The 26,297-nt window shown below is 41.7% G+C and overlaps 1 protein-coding gene across 1 annotated transcript; it reads right to left on the reverse strand.

Annotated features, from left to right (window-relative positions):
* Positions 1 to 20,710: 20,710 nt before the first annotated feature.
* Positions 20,711 to 23,711, reverse strand: tmem121b (transmembrane protein 121B). Its single transcript, XM_072552235.1, has one exon. It carries the CDS (start codon positions 23,323 to 23,325, stop codon positions 22,165 to 22,167), a length of 1,161 nt encoding a protein of 386 aa, XP_072408336.1. The 5' UTR covers positions 23,326 to 23,711; the 3' UTR covers positions 20,711 to 22,164.
* Between the last annotated feature and the right edge of the window lie 2,586 nt (positions 23,712 to 26,297).

Consider the following 26,297-nt stretch of genomic DNA (forward strand, 5'->3'; position numbering starts at 1 on the left):
GTGGGCCTCGGGTGTTTATCAGGGCTGCAGTAATCGTCTTTCTCAGGAAGAGCAATTAGCACCCATTACTACAGCAATGGACTTCCACACAGACATTGAAACTGACAATGTCTGCGCTGAAACAGACAATGACTGCACTGAAATTAACAAAGGCTGTGCTGGGACTGACAGTGACTTCATTGAAACTATCAACAATTCTGCAATATTTACAGCAAACAAACTATGTTAAAGAGACAATAACCTCATCATTTACCTATTATATCACAAAATATACAAAAGTATCTTGACATGTGCTCCAGGTTGAGAGAAGAATCACAGCTGACACTGTGCTGTTGGTGTCTTTCTCTCCCCGGAGCTCCGGGATTTCCTTGTATAATAAGCTCTGTTGTTGAATCCCGACTCTGACTCTGAGGCTGTTGATTTTCCCCACAGCAGGTTGTAATGAGTTTGTAGCAGATTCTTTTGGAATTTATGGCCTCTTCCTTTGGGAAAATCCCAAATTTGATTCCTAAACCTTTTCATTCTAAAATATTATTATGTGTGACTGAGAACTTTATTATTACAAAAGCTTTATAACAAAATCTGGTGTTTGCAGAATGTGACTGAGTCAGGCTCTTAGATTAAGTTGTTCAGTTAGTAAGCCACAGCATTATACATTGCAAAGTCTGTGTATTTAGCCTCTGTGATTCCTCTGTTGTAAAGTAGGCATAAATGAAACTGGAAAAATATGCAGGGATTTGGGAGGGTAGGTGGTATTTGAAGGGGTATGCAAGAACAGGAAACGTGGTGGACAGGGGAGCATAAACAGGTGGGAGATTAAATTTCACTTCCCCAATGACTGGTTCAAATGTAACTCTGGTATTTTTGTGGCAAGTCAGGACTTCTGGCAGGTTATAACTTGCAATGCATTTGCCTACCATGATGACACTAAAACCTTTTGTAATTATGTTCTATCTTCATAATAAAATCAGTGGTGCACGTGAATGTTGAGTTACCTGGTTCACATTTGTTTAAAGGTGACATGTAATGGTAGGGAGGTGTAGTGGGAGATGCTGGGAACTGTTGTTAAACTAAGAAAGTAGAGAGCAGTGTTGGAACTGGCCATGTAGTCGATCTCTGTGTTGGCAGGGTTTTGAGTTTACCCACAACAATTAATACATCGTCACTGAGAAGGATCTTGGAAAATGTCTTTTACAACAGGCAGAAGGGAGAGAAGCTAAGTCTGCATGTGCAGCCATGTCCCATATATTTCCATTATAACACTGGACACAAAATGAATATTGAAGAAAGAGTGAACAATAATATTGTTTCATGAAATATGGGAAAGTAATGTCCCTAATACACCTGCAAAGAAAGACACACCTGAAGTGTTCTGCACAGATGGAATGATTCCCATCATCAAACGCTCTTCCTTATCCCTCTGCTGCAACCAAAGAGTGTCAATGCATTTAACTTTCGCATTTCAGTCAATAATTATGGATAAAGTGAAATAAATGTAATATGAAATGGTTACAAATCAAATTTAGATTTGAAAACTGTCATGCCACATTTGTGCTCTCAATATGTTTGTTGATAGAATTCCAGTTGGAATGTCATGCTTCCAGGAATTCTCATGCATGCTTCTGTTTGGCTTGTCCTAGGATGGATGTGTTGTCCCAGTCAAAGTGGTGTCCTTCCTCATCTGTATGGAAGGATGCTAGTGAGAGAGGGTCATGTTGTTTTATGGCTAGTTGATGTTCATGTATCCTGGTGGCTAGTTTTCTGCCTGTTTGTCCAATGTAGTATTTGTCCCACTCATTGCATGGTATTTTGTAAATGACATTAGTTTTGCTTGTTGGACAACTCTACCCTTAGTGGAGTTAAGTAGTGTAGTTATGGTTTGTTCATAATGTTCTTTTATAACACACTGAAAACATATCCCCGTAATTGTTCGTATCTTCATGAACATTGTTGGCTCTTCAAATTTTAATTGGAATCAGGTAGAAATGAGAACACAAATAGCATCCAGTTTCTGTTTTGTCGTTGGAAATGTCAAGTCACAGTTACAATTCTGCCCTGCCTTTCCAAATAAGAAAAGGAATAAGAAAGAAGAATATTGATGTTTGTTTATTACTTTGTATCATTAGTTAAAATAAATATTGAAATCAATAAATTAAAGAAATTTCATGTTGCAGAACACCAGAGGTGCTATTAGTAGGCAGACAGAAAGAAGCCTCATATATTTTGGTAATGTTGCTTAACAGATAACAATTACCTAAACAGGCAGAGTTTTAAACCATAAGACCATAGAACATAGGTGCAAAATTAGGCCATTCAGTCCACTGAGTCCACATCACCATTCGATCATGGCTAATATATTTCTCAATCACATTATCCTGCTTTCTCCTGGTAATCTTTGATCCCATTACTACCTATCTTGGTCATAAATACACTCAATCACTTGGCCTCCACTGCCTTCTGTGGCAATACATTCCACAGATTCACCACCTATTGTCTGTAGAAATTCCTCATCTCTGAGATTCCTCTTCATCTCAGTTCTAAGGGATCATCCCGTCACTCTAAAGTTCTTGTCTCTCCTACCGATATGTCCACTTTATCCAGGCACCTCAGCATTCTCTAAGTTTCAGTGAGATTCCTCCTCATCCTTCTTAACTCCATCAAGTACAGACCTAGAGTCCTCAACCATTCATCATAATGACAAGCCCTTCATCCCTGGAATCATTCTTGTAAAACTCTGGACTCCTCTCAAGGCCAGGACATACTTTCTTAGATCAGAAAGTATTCACAGTATTTTAAATGTGGCCTGACCAGAATATAACACAGTAGTAAATCCCTACTTTTGCTTTAGTTTATGCCTCACCTGAAAGATAATAGTTCTGACACACTTTTTATGTTACAATATCTGTGACCTCTAGTAACAGCTGGTTGTTATGATAAACATTTAATTAGAAAAACATATCTGCTTAAAAATTACCATTCTAACTGCACTATTAACTTTGTGAACCCTGGTCTTCTTTATTGTTCACCCTTGGTTCCTACACTTTTTCCAAACTAATTAAAAGGTGCAATTTGTACCAGCATAGACAATATCAGGTGAATGGGTGAAGTCAGAATAGGGATTAAAAAAAATAAGTTTAAATCAGGATTACTGTAGAGGCATCATGTTGAGGTTGCACAGCACATGGGTGAGGCCTTTACTGCATTATTGTATGCAGTTCCAGCCACCCTACTACAGGAAGGATATCATTAAACTGGAGAGATTCAGAAAGATTTACCAGGATGTTCCTGAGAATGTAGATTAGATTACTTACAGTGTGGAAACAGGCCCTTCGGCCCAACAAGTCCACACCGACCCGCCGAAGCGCACCCACCTACACCCATTCCCCTACATTTACCCTGCACCTAACACTATGGGCAATTTAGCATGGCCAATTCACCTAACCTGCACATTTTTGGACTGTGGGAGTAAACCGGAGTACCTGGAGGAAACCCACGCAGACATGGGGATAATGTGCAAACTCCACACAGTCAGTCGCCTGAGACGGGAGTCTCTGGCGCTGTGAGGCAGCAGTGCTAACCACTGTGCCACCGTGCCGCCCACAAGGTTTGTGTGTGGAATGAGCTGGCAGAGGAGGTGGTGGATGCAGGTACAGTTACAATGTTTGAAAGACATTTGGATAAGTTCATGAAGAGGAAAGGTTTGGAGGGATATGGGCCAAATGCAGACAAGTGGGGCTAGTTTAGTTTGGGAACATGGACTGAAGGATCTGTTTCCATGCTGTATAACTCTAACAAGCCCAGCAATTACAAACTAGTCAGCTTAACTTTGGTGGTGGGGAACATCTGCAGACAGTTATTTGGGAAATAGTTAGCAGTTGCATGGAAAAACGTGAGTTGATTATGAATTGTCAGTGTGGATTTCTAAAGGGGAAATCAACTAAATAACTCACCGGCTAACTGGAATTTTGTGAAAAGGTAACCAGCTTCATGAGGCTAATGCTTTGCTAACCACTCCTGCCACATTCAACGATCTATGTACATAAACACCTTAGACCCCTTTGTCACTTTGTACTCTTTACAATGTACCATTAAGGCTATATTTTCTCTCCCTACCCCTTCTGTCAAAATGCCATCTTGTGCTTCTCTGTATTAAATTCCATCTGCTGCTTATCTGCCCATTATACAGGTCAATGCCTCGTTACAAACAATTACAAACACAAGAAATAGAAATAGGATTAGACCAAACTTCTCCCTAAAGTTTAATCTGCTATTCAATATGATCATGGTTAATCATCAGCTATTGCAGCCATAACTATATTTGATAATGGAGAATCCATAATCTACTGGAATAAAGCTCCACAGTCCTTTGAGTGAAGAAATTTCCCATCTCAGTCCTAAATGCTTGTTATTCTATCCTAAGACTGTTGCACTTGTGTTCTAGATTTCCTCTGGGGGCACAAACTCTCAGTGTTTAGGTCTCAGTCCTAATATCAATGTTGGTGGTGCAGGAAGAATTCTAACTAACTATTCAGGGACTGGGTACCAGGATTTAGCAATAGAAACAAGAAATACATTAGCAAAGGACTATTATAGACAAATAGCAATAGAATAACCAATAATAAAGTAATGCATGATGGAATATATAAGGTCTAAATTAGGTTTACAGTGTATACAAATACATATATAATGTGTGGTAAATAAGGTAGTTGAGCTACAACCATAGAACCATATTGGGCATGATTTAGTAGTGATAATGGAGCTCAAAAAAGGCCATGTCAAAGTACTAGATGTGATCTTCAGGAAAGATAGGGAGGTAAGAAAGGAGTAAGAGGAGCAGTATCAGTTAAGGAGAATTTTACAATGCTGGAGAGGGATGATCTAGAATCTACTGTAGTTGATTAGTTAAGAAACAATAGAGGTATTATTACTGGGTATATTCTAAAGACCACAAACTAGTAAGATATGGAAGAGCAAATTTGCAAAACAATTACAGATAAATACATAAAAATAATAATCATGAGTTTCATTAATTTTTCTAATATGAACAGGGATTATACAGTCTAAAGAGGAGACAGTAAAACCAATAATAAAATCGCCAATGGCCACATAAGTGGAGGTACCAGCAGGTTGCTACATTAGCACAATTACATGTTCACACAAAAGTGATTACAATGCCTGGGAATATTTTCAATACATTATCTAGGGTTGCTCCTGCTAAATGGCCATTTGGGATAGAGTTACTTTGGAATCCTTGAATCTGATTCAGGGAAGTCAGAGAGGAGAAGGACATCCACCACAGAGCCAAGACAGTCCTCTAATAGGAGGACTCAACCTAGTATTTTACATAAGGTATGTAATGAAATACTTCCTATTTACTGATGGGCAAGGATTAGGGATACAGATTGAAGGTTTTGGGCAAGGGATTGAGGGCAAATATGAGGGGACAACTTTGTAATGCACTGAGTGAAAATGATTTGGAAGTTGCAGCCAGTTGGGTGGATGGAAATAGAAGGGGAAAATTGCATCAACATTGGAGGAAAATAAGCTTGCAGGGTTCAGGGGAATGGAACTGACTGCATTGCTATTCAGAAACTGCCATAGATTCAGTGAATTGAATGGCCAGCTTTTGTGTTGCAATGATATTGTCTCAGCTGTGGTATATAGATTCCACTTTCCCTGAACTGGTCCCAATCTGCCCCAATTCTGGACCACTCTCCTGTACCATCCCTCATGCCACACAAATAATCTGAATTATCCTCCTGTTTTATACTTTGCAGTGCATGAAACCAGGAGTTATACAAGGATTAATGCCTTTTAGGTTCTGTTGTTAGTTTATTTCCTAGTTCTCTCAAATCCTCCTTATCCAACGATGTTGTTGATACCAATTTGAAACACAGCCTCTGGCTAATCGCCTTCCCCCTTTGGAAGACTCTCCATTCACTCTGCAACATCATGACTCTGCCATCAGTGAGGCAACATAATACCTTGGATTCACCTCAGTGTCTGCAGAAAAGCCTATCTGATTCTTCCAACTATAGAATTTATGGTCACTTTTGATTTCCCAAACTTCTTTCTCGATGTCTACACAATATATGTGGCACAATGGCTCACTGATTAGTACTACTGTCCCAAAGTGCCAGGACCCAGATTTGATTTCAGCTTAGTGACTGTGTGGAGTTTGCATGTTCCCCCATGTTCCTCATTACTCCAGTTTCCTACCACAGTCCCAAGATGTGCAGGTTGGGTGGATTGGCCATACAAAATTTCCCTATAGTGTTGAGGGATGTGCAGGCTAGGTGGATTAGCTGTGGGAAATACAGGATTTCAGGGTCAGGGCAGTGGAGTGGGGCTGGGTAGGATGCTCTTCAATGGATCGAATGGCCTCTTTCCGCACTGTAGTCATCCTATGACTGAAAGTCACCCATGCAATGGACTTAGTTGCGAATGCATTCCTGAGGGGAGCCATAATCTTGAAAAGCATTCAGAACTGAATGACAGACTGAGATGTACTCAGGGGATTCCTCAGCTTAGCAGTCTGGGATGGGTATTAACTAATATCTCGTTGCCTGCACACCCTGAAACTGTATTCCTGATGAAGGGCTTTTGCCCGAAACATCGATTTTCCTGCCCCTCAGATGCTGCCCGAACTGCTATGCTTTTCCAACACCACTCTAATCTAGAATCTGGTTTCCAGCATCTGCAGTCCTTGTTCTTACCTTGAAGAATGGCAGGATGATCATATCAAGAAATATGCTGTAGTTTCTAAGCCTCATGGATGTCTCACAGTAACACCCAAATGCAGTTCAAGCTCAGAAACCTGGAGCTTGAGCTGCTCCTAACTGCATTAGCTGTTGTCCAGGACATGAGAAGCATCCTGGATGTCCCATATAGAACAGAATGTGTATTACATGAGACTCAAGTTTCCTACCATTCCTCTATTTATTAGATTGACTAAAATAATTAATGAGGTAAAAACAATGACTGCAGATGCTGAAAACCAAATACTGGATTAGTGGTGCTGGAAGAGCACAGCAGTTCAGGCAGCATCCAACGAGCAGCAAAATCGACGTTTCAGGCAAATGCCAAGGGCTTTTGCCCGAAACGTCGATTTCGCTGCTCGTTGGATGCTGCCTGAACTGCTGTGCTCTTCCAGCACCACTAATCCAGTAAAATAATTAATGAACAGACTTATTAAATACATATTTTAAGAAGTATGTGGTATTCACCAATTAGCTCCTTTTCATGTACTGATACATTTTTAATCTCTTTCCTTGATGCCCATGTTCATTCTGTTCTTCTCCTTTATCACTAGACCCGTTGAACAACAAATCATTTACTTGTTATCCTGTGGTATCAATCCTTATTATTTTTTACTGATTTGTTCATACAGTTCTCTCTCCACTCTGCTCCTTGTATTCCTGCTGTCTCCACAGGTCTCCCGTTGTTCTTGCAAAGTGCTTTTTCTCGCTCCATTGCACCAGTATCCCCACTGAGAGTTTAGGTCTCCTGCTGTTCTCACAGTGCTCTCGTTCCCTCTTGTTTTATTTTCATTGTGCTTTCAGATTGCCTGATGTTCTCAGTGCTTTCTCTCACTCTCCATGTCACAAGAAAACAGTGCAATACTTATTATATGAAATAAATTCATTTTGCCACTTGTTTTCTTCAAATCACATACTAAAACGTCACTACAGTCTTGGCTCCCAATGTCTGTCCACCATCTACAAAAGCTGAAAATGTGTTGCTGGAAAAGCGCAGCAGGTCAGGCAGCATCCAAGGAACAGGAGAATCAACATTTCGGGCACAAGCCCTTCTTCAGGATCTTCACCATCTACAAAACACAACTTTGAAGTAGGATGGAATATTCTCCATTTGCATCTCTAACAACAGTCAGGACATCCAGGAAAAAGCAGCCCACTTAACTGGGATCCTATCTACCACCCTCAAAGTCCACTCCCTCCAAAATTATGCACTGTTGCAGTAATATTTACTATCTCCAAGAATCACTGTAGTAGCACATCTCAACTCCTTCAACAGCACTTTCCAAACCGACAACCTCGACCATCTAGAAGCACAAGGGCAGCAGATACATGGGAACACCACCAAGTTCCCCTCCAAGCCACACATCATCCTAACTTGGAACCATTTCATTGTTCTTTCATTGTCAGAATGGAATTCCCTTCCTAACAATACTGTAAATGTCCATGCACCACAAGGACTGCAGTGAATCAAGAAGGCAGTTTAATACCGCCTTCTCCAGGGCATTTAGTGTTGACAATAAATATTTGCCTAGCCAATAATGCCCAACCCCATGAATTATTAAAAGAATTCAGACCATAGATGAAGCTGGAGTAGAATTCTTCATTCTCAAAGGAACTGATTATCTTGAATATTCTAGACTTCCATTCTGATGACTTAGGAGGTAGACCAGCTGACTTCAACAACTACCACTGAGATTGTAAAATCCCTGAAAGCATACATCAGCTGTTATAGCAATCCAGATATTGTGACAAATGACAATAGCCCTCAGTTCATGAGTGAAGTATTCAGTCACTTCACATTGGAGATTGGAGATTTTTAACACCATGGATCATCTCCACATTATTCCCAGTCAAATGGACAGGCTGTGCCAACATTCTCAAGCCGTCAAAGGAATTATTAGGAAATCAAGCAAATCCTGCAAAGATGTATACAAGGTCATCTCTAGTGGAGAAATAAACCACTGAAAGCATGGAAAGTAGTCGAGTAGAAACACTAATGTCACACTGCGCCTAAACTACTCCTCCAAAAGCGAACAAAATTATTGAACAAATCATTACAGAACCGGTCCCATTACAAACCTCCACCAATTTCAAGAAAAGTCAGCCTATGTGGAAACTTGAGACCTGTATAGAGCAGTCATCTATGACCATATATGATAGAAGCGAATGACCAGGCATACTGAGCAAATCACATGTCTATACACACACAACTGGCTAAGCTGTTCCTTCACAGTAGGTCAAGAGTGTGTTGCTGGAAAAGCACAGCTGGTCAGGCAGCATCCGTGGAGCAGGAGAATCGACATTTCATGCATAAGCTCTTCATCAGAAATGAGGCTTGTAAGCCAAGGGGGCTGTGGGCCTATGACCCACAAGCCTCATTTCTGATGGAGAGCTTATGCTCGAAATGTCGATTCTCCTGCTCCTCGGATGCTGCCTGACCAGCTGTGCTTTTCCAGCACCACACTCTCGACATCTCCAGCATCTGCAGTCCTCACTTTCTCCCCCTTCACAGTAAGTGGCTAATCAGGAAAAGGTTAACTTACCAAATGTTTTGACCACAGATAAACCCCCATTTCCAGTTATCTATAGCAATCCAACAGTGGAAATGAAACAACCATATTCCCTTGAGAAAGAATATTATCCAGATATCACATGATCCTCCAGGCTTTAATTGTATTTAATACAATAGGGTTTTTGCAATAGTCCATAATAGCTGTCATCTTATCCATAAGTAAAAGATTGATGAGGGGACACTTTGCTTGTGAGGTCTCAATATCTAACCAAATTGATTATGGGTCACAAGAGACCCAATCAGCTACATAAGATAATAAAGAGCTCAACTGATACCTTCTAATGTCTGGAAAGTCCAGTCCTCCCCTTGCTTGTGGAAGCTGCAGCTTTTCTAATTTGATAAGGGGCTGTCTAGGATTCCAGATGAAGGAACCAAGCCAGCCGTGGAGCTTACACAACGCCAGTCTCAGCAACATCAGAGGGAGCATACTCATAGGATATAAGAGACGAGGCAGAATATTCATTTTAACTAGGGCTACTCTGCCTAACCAGGATATTGGGAGATCTCCCTAGCATTGAAGGTCCTGCCTTATTTTCTCTAGTAGGTGTACAAATTGGCTTTATACAGCTGACCAAATACTGGGGTGATAAAAATACCTCAGTATAGAAAACCTTCCAGTGACCACCGAAAGGGAAAGCAAGATCCGTCCGATAAATTGGATATACTGGCGAGACCACCCAACGGCATGGCCTCCAATTTCATACAATTGATTTTATAGCCGGAGAACATACCAAATAGGTTGACCACTTGAATTAGGCGGGGCACAGATATCAAAAGATCACCTAAGAAAAGGAGGATAGGACTGCATAGAGAGTAATTTTATGTTTACCCAAACCAACCCTCAGAGTCGCTATGTTAGGGTCAGTTCGTATAGCTTCTGCTAGTGGTTCGATTACAGGCGTGAATAATAATGGTGAGAGGACATCCCTGATGACAGCCCCTACCAACACTGAAGCTATCCAAATCTAAATCATTGGTGATCACAGCTACTTTGGGGTCATTATATAATGCTGAGACCCATTTCGAAAATACCTCTCCAACACTGAACCTTTCCAGTGTATAAAAAAGATATGGAAAGGATATGGCCATTCTACCCAATCAAATACCTTCTCTGTATCCAAGGAGACAACTAACCCCAGTATTCTTCCCTGTTGATAGGCTTGTATCATGTTTAAGACCCTTCTAATATTATTAGTTGATCTGCGGCCCTTATTAAATCCCATCTGGTCCTCTTTTATGATATATGGTAAGACCCTCTCCAATCTTAATGCTAACATTTTAGAAAGAATTTTCAAATCCAGGTTTAGCAAGGATATTGGTCAATATGATGAGCAATCTTCTGGGTCATTCTTTTATTAAGAATGAGGGAGATATTTGCTTCTCTCAACGAAGGCGGGAGGCAGCCCTGACTATGTGAGTAATTATACATATTTATGAGTGGCCCAGCCAGTTCCCCTATAAATTCTTTATAAAACTCAACCTGGAATCCATCTGGTCCAGGCGCTTTGCCACTCTGAAGCTATCTAATTGCGTCGAGTACTTCCTGGGTTGTCAGGGGAGCATTCAAGATCAACACCTGCTCCGAGGTTAAGCCTGGAAAGGCTAAGTTTTTAAAGGACTCCATCTTCTCAGGCCAATCCTCACAGTCCTGTGATTTATACAGTTCAAAATAGAACTTTCTAAAGGCTGTATTGATCACAAGTCAAAGTACCAGCACTTTCTCTAATGGACATAATGGTTTGAGGAGCCTTTTTTTTTACCTAACAAGATATGCTAGGTATCTGCCAGGCTTGTTGCCATATACATATAATCTCTGTTTTGCGATTAATATTTCCCTCTTTGCTGTTTGGGTAAGTGTGGTATTCAAGGCTGCCCTAAGGGCTGTGATCCTTTTTAGCTTAGTAATGGAGCACCTATCAACATACACTGTCTCAGCTGCCCTTAGGCGAGCCTCGAGCAGGCGCTGTTGTCCTCCCTTTTGTCTTTTCTGGGTCACAGAGTATGAGATGATCAAACCTCGCACATAAGCCTTAATGGTCTCCCACATCGTCGACAGGTTACTGGCTGTACCTGAATTAATTTCCAAAAAGGTTCTGAATTCCTGAGAAAAATGTTTTATAAATTTGCTATCTTTCAATAAGAAAGCATCCATATGCCAATGTCGGGGGCCTATCCCATTGTCCCTAATCTTGACTTCCATATGTACTGCGGCATGATCAGCAATTGCTATATTCCCTATTTTACAAGACAATATGGAATTCAAAAGGATCAAGGGAGCAAAGAACATATCAATTCTGGTATGGCATGTATGTGGGTTGGAGTAGAAAGTAAAGTCTCTGCCCTGGAGATGAAGACACCTCCACACATCTACTAGCCGTAGGTCCTTATTCAGATCTGCCAGTTGTCTAGATCTATGAGATATACCCATAGTGCTCTTAGGTATCCTATCTGTCTATGGGTCTATAATACAGTTAAAATCTCCTCCTGTAAATTGTATGGTGGACCCCAAAAGCCATCAACTCAGAGAACGCTTCCATTACAAATTTAAAGGGGTGCACCGGGGGGTGGGGTGGGGTGGGAGGGGGTGTGGTCAATGAAGATTCAAAATTCCATATTCCTCTCCATGTATTAGGGCTTTGATCAGTATTTACGGTCCAGACTCTTCTTTTATCTGGCTTAACACTTGGAAAGGAAGATTCTTCCGAATGAGAATGAGTACTCCCCTTGATCAAACCCACCCTGTTGTAGCTTTAAGTGTTCTTTATCAAGTAGATGTGTTTCCTGTAAGAGAGCTATGTCAACCCTTTCTTTTTTGAGACTTGATAATATCTTTTTCCTTTTGATTGGTGAATTACTCCCCTTGACATTCCGGTGCACCACCTAAACAAATGGCTAGCCATGATCGTCCAGGCAAGCCCGAGACCCCCCCGGAGGAAGAGACCCACCCAAAACACCCTGAGTAAAGACCATGAAAAATTCACAAATAAAAAAATTCTTTAAAACATTTACACCAACGCAATTAAAAATAATTTCTAAGTAAAACAAAACAACACAAAACATACTTGAAAGGAGACTTTCCCCCTTGCACCCAGGGAGCATAACTACCTATCAATAACCCCACCATAACCTCTCCTAACTAGGGCCCTGCCCTCGACACAGGCATTATAGAATGGAGTAGACAAATTCAAGTTTTTCTTTCAAACCAAAGTTAAAAGTGAGAGTGACTCACCTTCTCCCCCCGCCAACCAACACCTAGGTGTGTTTAGCATAGTGTCATAGAGATGTACAGCATGGAAACAGACCCTTCGGTCCAACCTGTCCATGCCGACCAAATATTCCAACCTAATCTAGTCCCACCTGCCAGCACCTGGCCCATATCCCTCCAAACCCTTCCTATTCATATACCCATCCAAATGCCTCTTAAATGTTGCAATTGTACCAGCCTCCACCACATCCTCTGGCAGCTCATTCCATACACGTACCACCCTCTGCATGAAAAAGTTGTCCCTTAGGTCTCTTTTATATCTCTCCCCTCTCACCCTAAACCTATGCCCTCTAGTTCTGGATACCCCAACCCCAGGGAAAAGACTTTGTCTATTTCTCCTATCCATGCCCCACATAATTTTGTAAACCTCTATAAGATCACCCCTCAGCCTCCAACGCTCCAGGGCTGCTTGCTTTTTGTAAAAAAAAAGCAAGCAGAATACAAAATATAAATATATAAAACTACAAAGTTACAATCCCAGCAAGTATTAGGTAACTAAGTAAAATGTCAAAAGAAGAAAACCCCGCTCTTAAGAAAGGTAAAACAAAACAAATCCCCCCTCCCACACAAATTGAAAAAGCTGCACGACCTGTAAAAAGAAACCAAAGAGAGAGTAAAGAACAACCCCCTCCCCGCCACCTCCCCCCACCCCCCCCCCACCAACCCCCACCCCCCATCCCCAGGGAAGGATAATGGAAAAGAGATGAAGAAGGAAAAAAGGATAAAAGGATAAACAAAGTGGAGGCTGGGCAAAATAAAATTGTTATCCATACAGTTTAAGTCCCGCAGTTTATTTAAAAGAGTCCAAGAATTCTTTAGCATTTTCTGGGGATCCAAAGTTATATACGGATCATTGATGGCTGAAGCGCAGCGTTGCCGGGTAATGCATGGAGTATTGAATATTTAGGTCTCTTAGACACTTCTTCACCTCATCGAATGCCCTCCTCTTGTGGACCACGGCTGGAGAGAAGTCCTGAAATAACATTATCCTGGAACCGTTGTGCATCATGGCCTGGGGATCCTTCCCCAGGAATCTGGAGGCTTCCAGGAGCATTTGTTTTTCTCTATAACACTGGAGTTGGAATAGAACTGGGTGGGGGTGCTGGTCCGAGCCAGGCCTGCGTACAGCAACCTGGTGGGTCCACTCCACCCACACCTGGCCTGGTTCCGACTCCAACTTTAATATTTGTGGGACCCATCGCTCCAGAAAGTCTACGAGCTGGCCTTCCTCTTCCTGTTCGGGAAGGCCCAGCAACCGAATATTTTAATAATATCGTATGACAGCTGTTAAGCTAACTGTCATGTTGCTTTCTGCTTTCTGTCTCTGTCCCTTTTTAAATATAGGAGTTACTTTTGTAGTTGATCCTCCTATCTGGATATGTAGGGAACAACGCTCTCAAAATAATCATACCACTAATTTCCTAAACACCAAGGTCATCAGTGAAACACACATACAGTAGGTTACTGTTTATTGCAAAACAGATTGTTAGAAATTGGTACACTTCTCACCCATTTGTTGAAAGTAAAATTGGCTCAATATGTATAAATGTATGGGTACATATTCCTGCACTTCACCAATGCCAGCAGCATGACTACTACTATGTTGGTCATTATTATTATAGCCAGAACTGGCAGCAATCGGCATTGAATCACTTTAACTGTACAAAGAAGGGACACACATCTGTTTCATGATCCTTCTGCAAACTATGTATAATTTCAATGGACCATGTATCATGAGAGCTCTTCCAAAATTTTCTAGCTCTTCAGTAGCCCTTAAAGTTAGACATCAGTTGATATTATTGTAAAAAAGGAAAGATTAACCCGAGGTTTCACTCATCCCTTTACTGGTTGGTCTGCTTTTGATATCAGTTCCAAACGCCATAGGCAGAAATTCCCCCTGCCTGGTGTGGTGTAAGCAATGACAAGAAACCTGGGAAAACATAGAGACTGAAAAGATGAGAATCTTAACTTCAAGAAAACTTCTTACAATTTTCCCCTTAAGCTTTAAGTGGTGAGTTTAGAGTCTTGTTATAAGGTTAAATATTTGCATCTCATGAATCTATCTTAGTTCTGTACGATTTCCAATTCTCCTTTCCTTCCCTGACAACCTAGGCAGTACAAATTTCTCACACACAAGTCAGAGTGGGCACCTGATGGCTACAGCTCACTGATTACTTTCTTCTGTTAAAAATCACACAACACCAGGTTATAGTCCAACAGGTTTAATTGGAAGCACTAGCTTTCGGAACGCTGTTCCTTCATCAGGTGACTATAGTCTGGTGTTGTGTGATTTTTAACTTTATACATGCCAGTCCAACATTGGCATCTCCAAATCAGACTTTCTTCTGGCTATCAACCAACTACGTCTTCAGTAAAACATTCCTGCATGGTGCAGGATACCATTCTCCTTGACCCTTCAATCATACAAGTCAACATTAGTACAGTAAAATACAAGACGCACCGCGCCACCACGTCTGGTCTCAAACCAACTTAAATACCATTTCTGACTTTACACGAAAGCTTAGGGGCAGTGAGGACCTGTATGTTTTTGTCAAGTCACTTTGCAAGCAAGTATACATGCATCTGCACAGGGTGCATCTCAGAGCTCTTAGCTTGCTTCCCTAATGTTCACTCACTTTACACGTACATGGAGGTTATCAGGCTTTGGGTGGTGGACAGAGCTATTTTAGCACACAGGATTTCCAGTGCTCAGTTACAGACTGCTAGTCTCTGTGACTTGCTTGTTTTTTTTTAGTACAAGGGGAAGGCAGGTGGGGAAAACTGAACAACCAAAAGGGTCAACATGTTGTTGTAAGGCACCACAGTACTTCAGTGTCAACATCATAACACGCGACATGTACTGAAAACAGCCATGCGTGAAAGTCAAAGGGGAGAATTCCTTAGTGAGGTGAAGGAGGACTACGGTCAGTCAAGGAGCTGATCTAATTCCATTCCGTGTGTTGACCATGTACTGTCAGGTGTTTGGTTCTGCCAGAGTCCAGGGGCCATGACTATGCAGTCCAGGAACTCTGCCATGATCTATCCTGCAGATCAGCTGCAAACTAGTATGGACATTACAGGTAGTTCAAGCTGTTGTGGGGTCATCATTCCAGGAGACAGGGTGTTCACAATCAGGCTTTCCTAACAATCACTCTGGGTGATGGGCTATGGTCAGTCCTGGGGGCTTGCTCAATAATGATTGAAAGCTTGTCAGGGAAAAATCCATGGAGTTCTAGGGAAAGCAAGCAACTCAAATTTGGGGTTGGTGTTCATCACACTGGGTGACTGAGGAAATGATGAAAAAACTAGCAGGCAATTCTAGATAGAAGTATGGAACCTCATAGACAATAGGAGGAGACTGCATGTTCCAGAAGGATTGATAAATTCTCACAGCTTAATATCATTCTGGCCTCTACATGGGAAGTGTGTGGGCCCATCAACTCCATGTGAATTTCCAAATTCTTGGACACTTTGGGTAAAATGAGCATATTAATATGAAGGGGCTCAACAGAAACAGGATTGCTGGGAGGGAGGCATTGAAAGGTCATAGGGACAGCAAGAGAAAAGTGAACACAAAGGTCATGATGAGAAGCAGAGCCTGCAACTCACACAAAAACATAAAAGTTGGAACCTTGCCATATCAGATCAAAAGTCACTGCTGACAAGTGCATAAAATGGCTGACACTGCAAGCAAAGTGGATGGAGTTTCTGCTTTTCTCTTCAGGGGTGACATAAAACTTAGAATTGGAAACCCTGCTAAGGAAATTGCAATAATCATGCCTTCACTGATTCAGTATTGCCATGCACCTGGCATCAATTTGCATCTCATCGTCAGGACATTCAAATGGCCGCAAGAAAACATTGTCCGTACTAATTCCCTCCCAGCCATGTTTGCAAAGCACCTGTAATCAGCCAAACACACTTAAAAAAGGAACTTTAAGTTCCCATTTCTAAAACACAGTTAACATTGGAAGACAATATGGTGCAGCTGGTACATTCTCACACTGAAATGAAAGTATGCAAAGACATCGTCTATGATGTGGATCAAGAAGTTCTTTGTGGGGGTGGTGATCTTATTGCTTACTGGTTGAATTTTACTCTCAAAGCAGCATTAAAATTTTGGTCGTGCAATCTAAAATTGAAAAATATCACATATCTCAGAGCACCTTATGGAGGCATGGCATTCACCTCCTTGAGAAGCATCTATGTAATACTTTTTGAGGCTTCATTTGATGGGTGCGAGGGCAGAGGAGTTCCTTTAACAAAATTGCGTTCTCTTTCTGACAGTCCTCAGAGATTACCTGCTTAGGAATCTCGCACAAAGATCGTCGTGGCTTGAGTCCTCAACATCACGATCCAAGGATCCTTGATATCTGAGGCTATTCAGCATTGAGAAGTCAGTGGCTTGTGAAAGATTAGCAATGTTTGGCAATTACAAACTCTTTTATCTTTGGGATATTGGAAGAGGGCGATCATCTATTACATGAGTGTGACTTGGCCAAGTTTGACAGTGAAAATTACACTATGACAATTTTACCAGTGCAAGTGAACATATCTTTACAAAAGTGAAAGCTTATCTATAATCATGTGTCAACAATGTATCATTAGCAAGTTTTTTTTTTCTTTTTTGCCTCCCATTACATCTACGTGTGGTCTCAACTTCCACAGTTGAGGTGAAGGGAGGCTGCTCTTTGGGCCTGGAAGACTTGGGTGTTTCTTCCCAGCTGTCTTTGGGATCGAAGGGTCCTAGCATGCTAAGGGTTTACTATCCCAAATATAGGCTAATCCTTTTCAGCTTTAACATCTACAAGTTGGACTCCACCAAACTTCAATCCAGTTTATGAGTACCTCTTGCAAACTTGCTGGCTGTTCCTGTGCCCACCTGTGCATTTTGATGGAGTCATTAATGGGATTATCTTTTGTTTGAGGCTGAGCAGTCATCTGGTCTTCAGCAGTCCTTAGTGGGGTATAGACCATTGAATTCTCTGATCTGGTGGAGGTGCAGGAAAACACCTTGCTGGCACATCCTTTGAAAGATGACTAGCTTCTTCCTCAGAGGTAGACATGAGGGCATCCAATGCTGGCCTCTTAGTGGAGTTTCATTTGTTGACCCAATGCCTGTGTAAAAAACAATTACTTATTGAAGAAGGATAAAAACTTGTTCAGATTCAGAGTGAGAAAGCACTGGTGGTGATATAAAAGCGGTGCAGCACACCATAATGAAGCTTATTGGGTTGGTCGGCCATTGAAGCTTCCTGATCCTCTCTTAAGTAGTCATGCTCTTCTCCAGCTAATTTGACAATTTTCTCCCCATAGGGAGTGAGAAGCCTGATTTCTGCCACCTCACACCTCCATCTGTCTTGGTCCTCTCAGTCTGATTGTGCAACAAATGTTAATGCAATGAGACAACAAGAAGGATTGAGTGAGATGGAATTGGCTGGAAGAACAGTTAGTGGCGATAAACGAGGAGTGGTGGTGACATGCCCCCAGTGAACAAATAGGAAGTACGGAGGGCAGGAAGAGTTAGTAGTAAGTTGAAGTAGGTGACAGCCATACTGGACACAATATTTGGAAAATTGAAAGTTGAAATTCACATGTTTTTGTGAACTCTGCACACTGGCAGAGTTAGAATGAGTTTTAGCCCAGTGAATGTGAACTTACAGATAGAAGATAGCAGAACATACCCTCGCTGATTACAGATCATTGACCTTCTACCTCTACCATTAAATATCCTGCTATTAAGCCTGGTTGCTATTGGGTCCAGATTGCCTTGGTTTTGAGGCATGACAGTCAGTTTGTAAAGTAATTGCCCTCCTGTCCATCATCTCATCCACTAAAACCTCCAGATGCCTGTTTGTAAAGCAGGATGCAAACTTACCTATTTGTGCCAGTATGGTTCAGCATCATGGTGTGAGGGGACCATTCCTGACTAAATTAGTGTGCAGCTTGACACCAGTGGCATTAACATCAGATAATCCCAGAAGTAACATATATTTTTGACTTGCTTGTCAAACTATGGAATGAGAAGGATGTCCAATTGCATAACTAATAAGGTGAGGAACAGAGGATTGTGAGAAAATTTGTTCCAAACTATGGTGGGCCAGATGCCACAATGCTTTTTTGACAAACACTTGAAAAGGGGCAAATTCCACCCAAAGTTGCTGCTGCTGATCTTGGTTCTACAGAAAATGCCAATGTTCAGGCTCATTCTATTCTGTTCTCTAACCCTTTCTCCTAACCCTAACTCCAGTCCAAATTGCAATTTCCAATCACCTTTGAGCATCCATCTGCACATCTTTTCACCCAATTCATAGCCAGTGATCTCCAAACAACTGTCTTTGTCTCATATCCTCTGTTACATTCTCCAACTCCAACCCTCTCTCCACAGTTGCCCCTTTCTTACACACCTTTTTTTCTCTTTCCTTCCACACTCCATGCTCACTCTCTTTTCCTTCTCTCCCTGTTCTCTAAACCCCCATCTCAGTTTCCCAATAGCTCCTTTTCCTTGTTCCCGATCGCATCTCTCCAGTCAACAGCCCTTGCCCAATTATCTTTTTTCTCCATTCACCCTCTTTCCTAAGTCACCCTTTTCCCCCAGCCACACTTTTCTCTATAGTAATCTCCTTCCCCAGTTACTTCCCCTTGTCTGAGTCACTCCTTCCCTCTAATCACTTCAATCACCTTTTAACCCTATTTCCTCCTCCTTCTCCCGCTTTCTCCTCCCTTACACTCTCTTCTCTATCTCTCCATCCTGTCCCCAGCCTCCTTCCCCATTCCATCTCTCCTCCATTTCCCTCTCCCCTCACTTTCCTACTTTTCTTCCTCCCTATACCTTCTTCCCTCTCCTGTCATTCCTCTCACCTCAAATGCTTCCTGCAATTCCGATCTCTTCCAGCCCCTCCTTTATTTACTTTCTGACGCTCCTCCCTCCCCTGGCCCTTGCTGTCCCACATCTCCTCTATCTCCCCTTCTTCTCTTCCTGCCCTGCCTCTTTCCTGTTTGGAGCATCCTGTGCCCCTCATCTCTCTCTCCCCATCCTCTCCTTTTCCCATCCCCATTTGTGCCCTTCCCTCATCCTTCATCTCTTCCCTTCATCCTTTCAGTCCATCCCTGGTTATCATTTCTCCTCTCCACTGGAGATGTCTGTCCCAGATCTCATTCCCCTAAATTCTGCTCAGCATTTTCCACACCAGCTCAATTTCCAAACTTCACACTACCCTCTGCCTTTCTCTCCCATTGAATTGTCCCCTCTTCATGATCAGTCCCTGGCCCTACCCACTTGCCAGGGACTAACTCTAAACTGTCACTAATGCTGCCAATGAAAAAGACGGACAGTCATGTGGTAGGTAACTTAAAAGTTGAAGATTGCCCCTGATTACTGCTAGAGAAACGTCAGTCTCATTTCCCAAGCCGTAGGATGTCCCTGGGATATACTGACCAAATATATTTAATAAAGGATTCCAACGGCCAGCAAAGAAGATTCAAACCCATGTGCCATAGGTAAATGTGCATATTGCCACCCAGCTTTCCAACCACACAAAAACAGTGGTCCAAGACCCTAAATGTGGGACAGAAAAACTTCTGTAAAGAGACCTTGTGACCATCAAATATAGAACACTCAGGTCTTGTTTGCAGGTGGAGAAAGTAGCATTGAGAGACCATTGTATGATACTATGGCTTTGAGATCTAGTTTCCTGCTTTGGTTTTCCACTTTATCCAACAAGTAAATTAGCTGTGATTTTCATTCAAAAGCAAAACATTGTGGATAATAGAAATATCAAATAGAAATAGAAAGTGTTAGAAATATTCAGCAAATCTGGCAACACCTGTGGGGAGAGAAAAAGATTCAGCATTCAAGGCCTGTGTATTTCCCCAGAACTTTCCAGCATTTTTGGGTGAAGAGGAAAACCAAAGCCGGGAACCTGAGTTTAGATGAAAGATCACAGACCTGAAATATTAGCTCTCTTGGCTGATGCTGTCAAACCAACTAGGTATTTCCAATACTTCCTGTTTTTATTCCTAATTTTCAATCGCCATTATTTCAACACCGTGAATCTTTCCGTATATAAAAATATCCAAATAATAAATATTTTCCACTACATCAACTGAACAAACTTAAAATCAGAACAAATTTATTTACATATTAAAAGGATTCATACACAATTTTGTAGACATTCAATACTAACTGTGCAAAACACTTTACAAATATAAAAAGACTTTCTTCTGAACATATTAGTTTGACTTCAATACAAAACTTCTACAATCACAGATGAAAAATACAATACAATTAGTCAAAATTAGCATCCAAATTATATAAGGCCTTTTAAAAACTTATGTTCATTAACACTGGTTTTGGTAAAATGCAAAATTGACATTGTGAATATTAATATGAAACAAGAATGGCTGTGTCTTGACCTCATGAAATATTGTGAAGGTGAAATAATTCCATTTTGGTAAGTTTTTCTTAAAATAAAACTTTTTCTAGGTAAATATTCTACATTTGACCCTGTTGCAAACATATTTGCATATTTTGTAACGAGGTTTATAACCAAGTAGTTGACGGTATACTTACTCGCATTTCTTCTCACCATTGCATGACAGACCTATGTATTGACATTGGTATAAATATTCTCAAATGCGTCCACTTAACCCTCGGAGTTAACTCTATTCTGTACTCTCCATTCTCCGTGTCTCATCAGTGCAAATGATTTGTGCTTAAGCTTGATATTAGTAGTTTTGATTTGTGTTGGTTTAATAAATTGGTAAACCACTGATTTCTTATATGGAACTTACTTTTTGTATTCCCTGTAATTCCTGGTTTGTTGTAGAGACCTACTTTCTTTTAAAACGATATTATGTTGACAATTGCATTTACAATGTCTAAGTGAGTTCAGACCACCCGGGAATGTGATCGAATCGAAGTACTTCTGGACCTCAAAATTAAACGTACACGAAATTAAACATTAAGATTCCTTCGAATATCGCGATTAATTCACGACGGAGTCCCAGTGGTTAAAACTAAAGCCTGGCAGGGAAACTACCTCCCACATTTACTACTACGGTTATGTCCACTTGACATAAACTGTGTACTCCAGCCTTGAACGTGAATAACTGAGGCAGGCAATTCACAAAACCAATCAACTGCAAGCGTAAATAAAGGGAATGGCTCAGTTTGATATAATGCACAGCTGGGCGAAAGTGAGAACTGCATATTAGAGTCAAGATTAGAGTGGTGCTGGAAAAACACAGCAGGTCAGGCAGCATCCGAGGAGCAGGAAAAAAATCAATGTTTCGGGCATGAGCCCTTCATCAGGACTCAGGGCTGATTCCTGATGAAGCACAGACCTGCTGTGCTTTTCCAGCACCACTCTAATAATGCACAGCTGGTCCAGAAAAATAGCTTTCTCATACCCAAGTCGTTGTGCAGAAATCGCATACTAGCACCAATACGAATTGATACACAAACACTTAAAAAGCATCCTCAAGTACCGGTACAAAAGAGTTTACAAAGAATAAAATGTCACAATAAATCCCTACAAATTGGATTGAAAGGTCAGCTGCAACTGCTGCTAGGACTGAGCGGTCACTGCCAAGGTGTTCACGTAGCCATGTGCACACATCTCATTCTCCGAAATGCAATGTGTAAACTGCACGGGAGGGCTCGAGTACTTACGGACACGTCTCACGCTGCAACATCTCTCCAGCACCTCGGCACAATCACAACACAACCAAAAGACATTCTTCAAAAGGAACACCGAGACCTGCTGGTCATAAATAAAGACCAGAAAGCACCTGACCACCAAGAGAGGGGCATTGACCGCGGAACTGGACAGGAAGCGAAAAACCACACACTTGTAGTGCAGCTGCAACGAGTTGAGTTCGTAGAGCCAGAGAACGGGGATGAAAAACGCGACGAAATAGACGGCGGTGACCGTGTACTTGAGGTAAACACTGGGGATATGGCCGGCCAGCACCAACTCCATGAGAGTGAAGCTGTCCAGGAGGTCCAGGCACGTCCGGCTGTAATAATGCTGCGCTCGGTGGCTGCTGTGGCAGCTGAGCTCCTCAGTCACCGAGTTGATGAGGGTGTACAGCAAGGGCACGGACGACAGGACCACCATCTTAAAGCCGGTGGTGCCCAGGGGAACCTTCAACTCAATCAAGTCGAGGATGGAGGTCTCCAGGATCAGCACGATTTTGGGCGTGCAGGCGATGACATAGATGAGCCAGGCCAGGTAGGAGAAGGCGAACTGGCCGCTGTCAGGGGCCGCTTTGGCGGCGTCTCTTCTCCGCCTGGAGTGCTTGATGAAGAAGATGAACCAGCCCACCATCACCACCAGGTCGGTGGCTATCCAGGAGCACCAGTACAGGTCGGTGAAGATGATCAGGTAGAAATCCAAGAGCCCCCCTTGGCACAGCAGCAGGAGGAGGCAGAGGCCTTTATAGAAGAGGCTCCTGGTGGTGGAGTATGGCCCAGGGCTGCTGGTACAGTCTGAGCTGTGCTGCAGAAATTCTCCTGAAGTGATGATGAACGCCGGACGAGGGGCTTTGATGTTGGAAGCGACGCCGATCTCCCGGCTCAGACTCGCCGTCGATGTCTGGGAGTTCCTCCTGAAGGAGCTGTTCCTGATGAACAGAGAGTCGCTGTCTCTCGCCCGGAGGTTTCCCTCGGCTCCGCTCGGTGCTGGGGCGGCCGACCGGGAGCTCTCGTTGCCGGGCGCCGCGCTCATTGTCTCCCGTCGACAGCCTCCAAGTCCACGGCGGGCTCGGTGCAGCTCAGGCTGAGGCGGGCGGATCGCAAGGAAAGGGCTGGATTTGCAGGGAAGGGACTGCCCCTGCTTCACCCAGTCAGGGGCAGGGACACAAAGGGAACGGGATTGGGGGAGGAATGGAGCAAACAGCCGGAGACCGGTGGAAAGCGGAGTATTTCGGTAATGAGATTATCTCCGAAATCCGGAGGAGGAGTTGTTTCCAGTAACCGTGAGGTTTCTCTGACCACGGCAATCTTACTGATCATTTTGATACTTAACGCTCCAAGCTCTCCCTAATAATGAGTTGTCGAGGCCATTTTAAAAAAAAGTCTTTCAGAGTACCTGACAAATTCAGTTTTTTAATCCCCATTCCTAATTGCCCCCGAGAAGGTGGAGATGAACCGCCTTTTGGAATCGATTTGCGGGCAGTTTTACTGATATACCCCACATTGGAATCTGCAACTAATACAAAGAGAAGGTACTTTCGGGAAAACCTTAAACAAAAACATTGATATGTTTACCTTCGCGTTTATATTACAATGCTCTTTATTCTTTGGATACCAGTACTAAAAGTGAGTAAAATATGACTATTCCCTGGTAACCATTGGGCAAGTCACTCTGACGGCTGATGGAGAGTCACTGGAGCTGCAACGTTAACTCTGCTTTCTTCCCACAGATGCAGCCAAACCTGCTGAGTTTCTCATGCAATTTCTGTTTTTGTTTCAGGTGGCCAGTATCCAGTTTTACTTTGGTTATCTTATCGGTCATTAACCTTTTGCTGTAGTAGTTGCAAAGCTGAGGAATGATGGCAGTTAGCTTGAGAAATAAGCAGTTCAAAAGACCTTTGGTTTTCAAAGGACATTTGAAAAAGTGTCCCATGAAAAATGCATTCAAAAACCAAAAGAACTTGCATCAGTAGGTGCACAATTGACTGAGGCATAAGATTTGACTTGATTTATCGTCACCTGTACCTAAGTACAGTGAAAAGCTTTGTTTCACTAGTAAAATAATGAGAATAGACATTCTTTTTTGACTGGAAAACATCATACTGCATTCTCCAGAGTCAGTCTTGGAACTGCTGCTTATGTTGTGCATAAATGACCTGGGCCATAAAATTCCCTGAAAGGTCAACGCACTTGCTGTTGCCTGACCTGCTGTGATTTTCCAGCATCACACTTTTTGACGATAAAATTTCAGCTGATGTAAAACTTTGCAACATATTAAAGGGCGAGCATGACAATGGATGACCAGTAGAGAACACAAGAGTCGAGAAATTGTTAAGACACACGTCAAGTGAAATTTGATTTGCATTAATGTAAACTGATGAACTTGTAAAATAGCAAAGCTGGGTTTGTTTTCCTTAAGAGAGAGAATGTTAAAGGGAAAGTCAATAGATACATTTAAAGTCATGAGTTGTTTTGATTGGGTAAATAAAGATAAACTATTGTTTAGTTTATGGTCAGTAATCTGAGAACTCAGAGCTGTTTCACAACAGTGAATAAAATTCTCTGATACAGATTCTTTCTCATTGTTTTCACATGATTTATATTTAATACAAACCAGAAATTGCTGGAGAAACTCAGCAGATCTGGCAGCCTGTGTTTGGATGAATTAAAACATTAACTCTGCTTTCTTCCCACAGATGCTGCCAGACCTGCTGAGTTTCTCCAGCATGTATTGGTTTTGTTTCTATCGTGAGCATTTGCAAGCATTTATTTTATTTTCATTAATATTTTCTATTTCATTTGGTCCAAGATGCTCCACCTAATGCAACATCATGAGGTTTTCCCAAAATTGATACCTGAAAAGTGGAAAGATTACTGAAAAGTATTTTCAAAAAGCTTTAAAGATAAGATGGGTGCATCGCACATATATATATAATCTCAATATTTTCAGGACACATCCTTTTTCCCCAGTCAAGTTATTAAACTGTTAATATGCAAGCTACAATCTATACAGAATACAGTAATGTAAATACTGCATTAACATTTTAAGGAATAAATGCTTCCTTACAACTTAATATAAAAAAATACTTTTTAGTAAGTTGTTCATGGGTATTATCTCGACATAACATTTGAAGAAATGTTAGCAAAGCAAGAGGAACTTGGTATCTAAGCAGTATCTAACTAGTTTTACTTAATAACTAGTACAATATTGGAAAGTAACCATTAAAATAAATTTCTGATCAAATTCCACTAGAAATTCTAACCTTATAATAGCACAGGGAATAAGGGAAATTGAAGCATTTTAAGTATTGCTGAAAAGAGAAAGATGGATATGAGAGAATTACAAGAAGCTAAGACTCAAAAGGAAACAACAGTTTATACTGGATGAGAAAAGGGTACTGACTGGTTGTGTAAGCAGTTTCTGTTCCCATCCTCACCCCTGCCATACCTTCACAATCCACATGTACCCATGTGCTTGTTTCGTGAACTTTCCACAATGCTAAAGTAACTGGTCTGTAATTGGTAGCCTGATCCTTTCAACTTTTTTTTTTGAACAAGAGTGTAATGCTTTCAATCCTGTAGTCTTCTGGCACCACCCCTGAATCCAGGGAGCAGGGAGCATTTAAAAGGTTCTTGTCAGTGCCTCTGCCAGTTCCACTTTTATTTCTTCAATTTTCTTGGATACATTCATCTGGCCTCAATGCCTTGTTAATTTTAAATAATGTCAGTTTATCCAATAGCTTCTCTTTATCAATTCTAAAGCCTTCTAGTAATTGAGTTTCCTCCTCTAACACCATGGATTGGATAGCATCTGCCTCACAGTTAAAGTTGGATGCAAAGTATTCACTTTTTACATCTGAGTCATGCATCTTTGCCCAAAGTGTGAATCCCCTTTTTGGAACCTAATTTTCCCTACTCTTCCTTTTATCACCTTTTTGCTATTGCACACTTATAGAAGGTTTTGTGATTTTCTTTTATGCTAGCTACCATCTCTTTTCATAGCCT

The sequence above is a fragment of the Chiloscyllium punctatum genome, chromosome 32, assembly GCF_047496795.1.
Source record: "Chiloscyllium punctatum isolate Juve2018m chromosome 32, sChiPun1.3, whole genome shotgun sequence".
Lineage (NCBI taxonomy): Eukaryota > Metazoa > Chordata > Chondrichthyes > Orectolobiformes > Hemiscylliidae > Chiloscyllium > Chiloscyllium punctatum.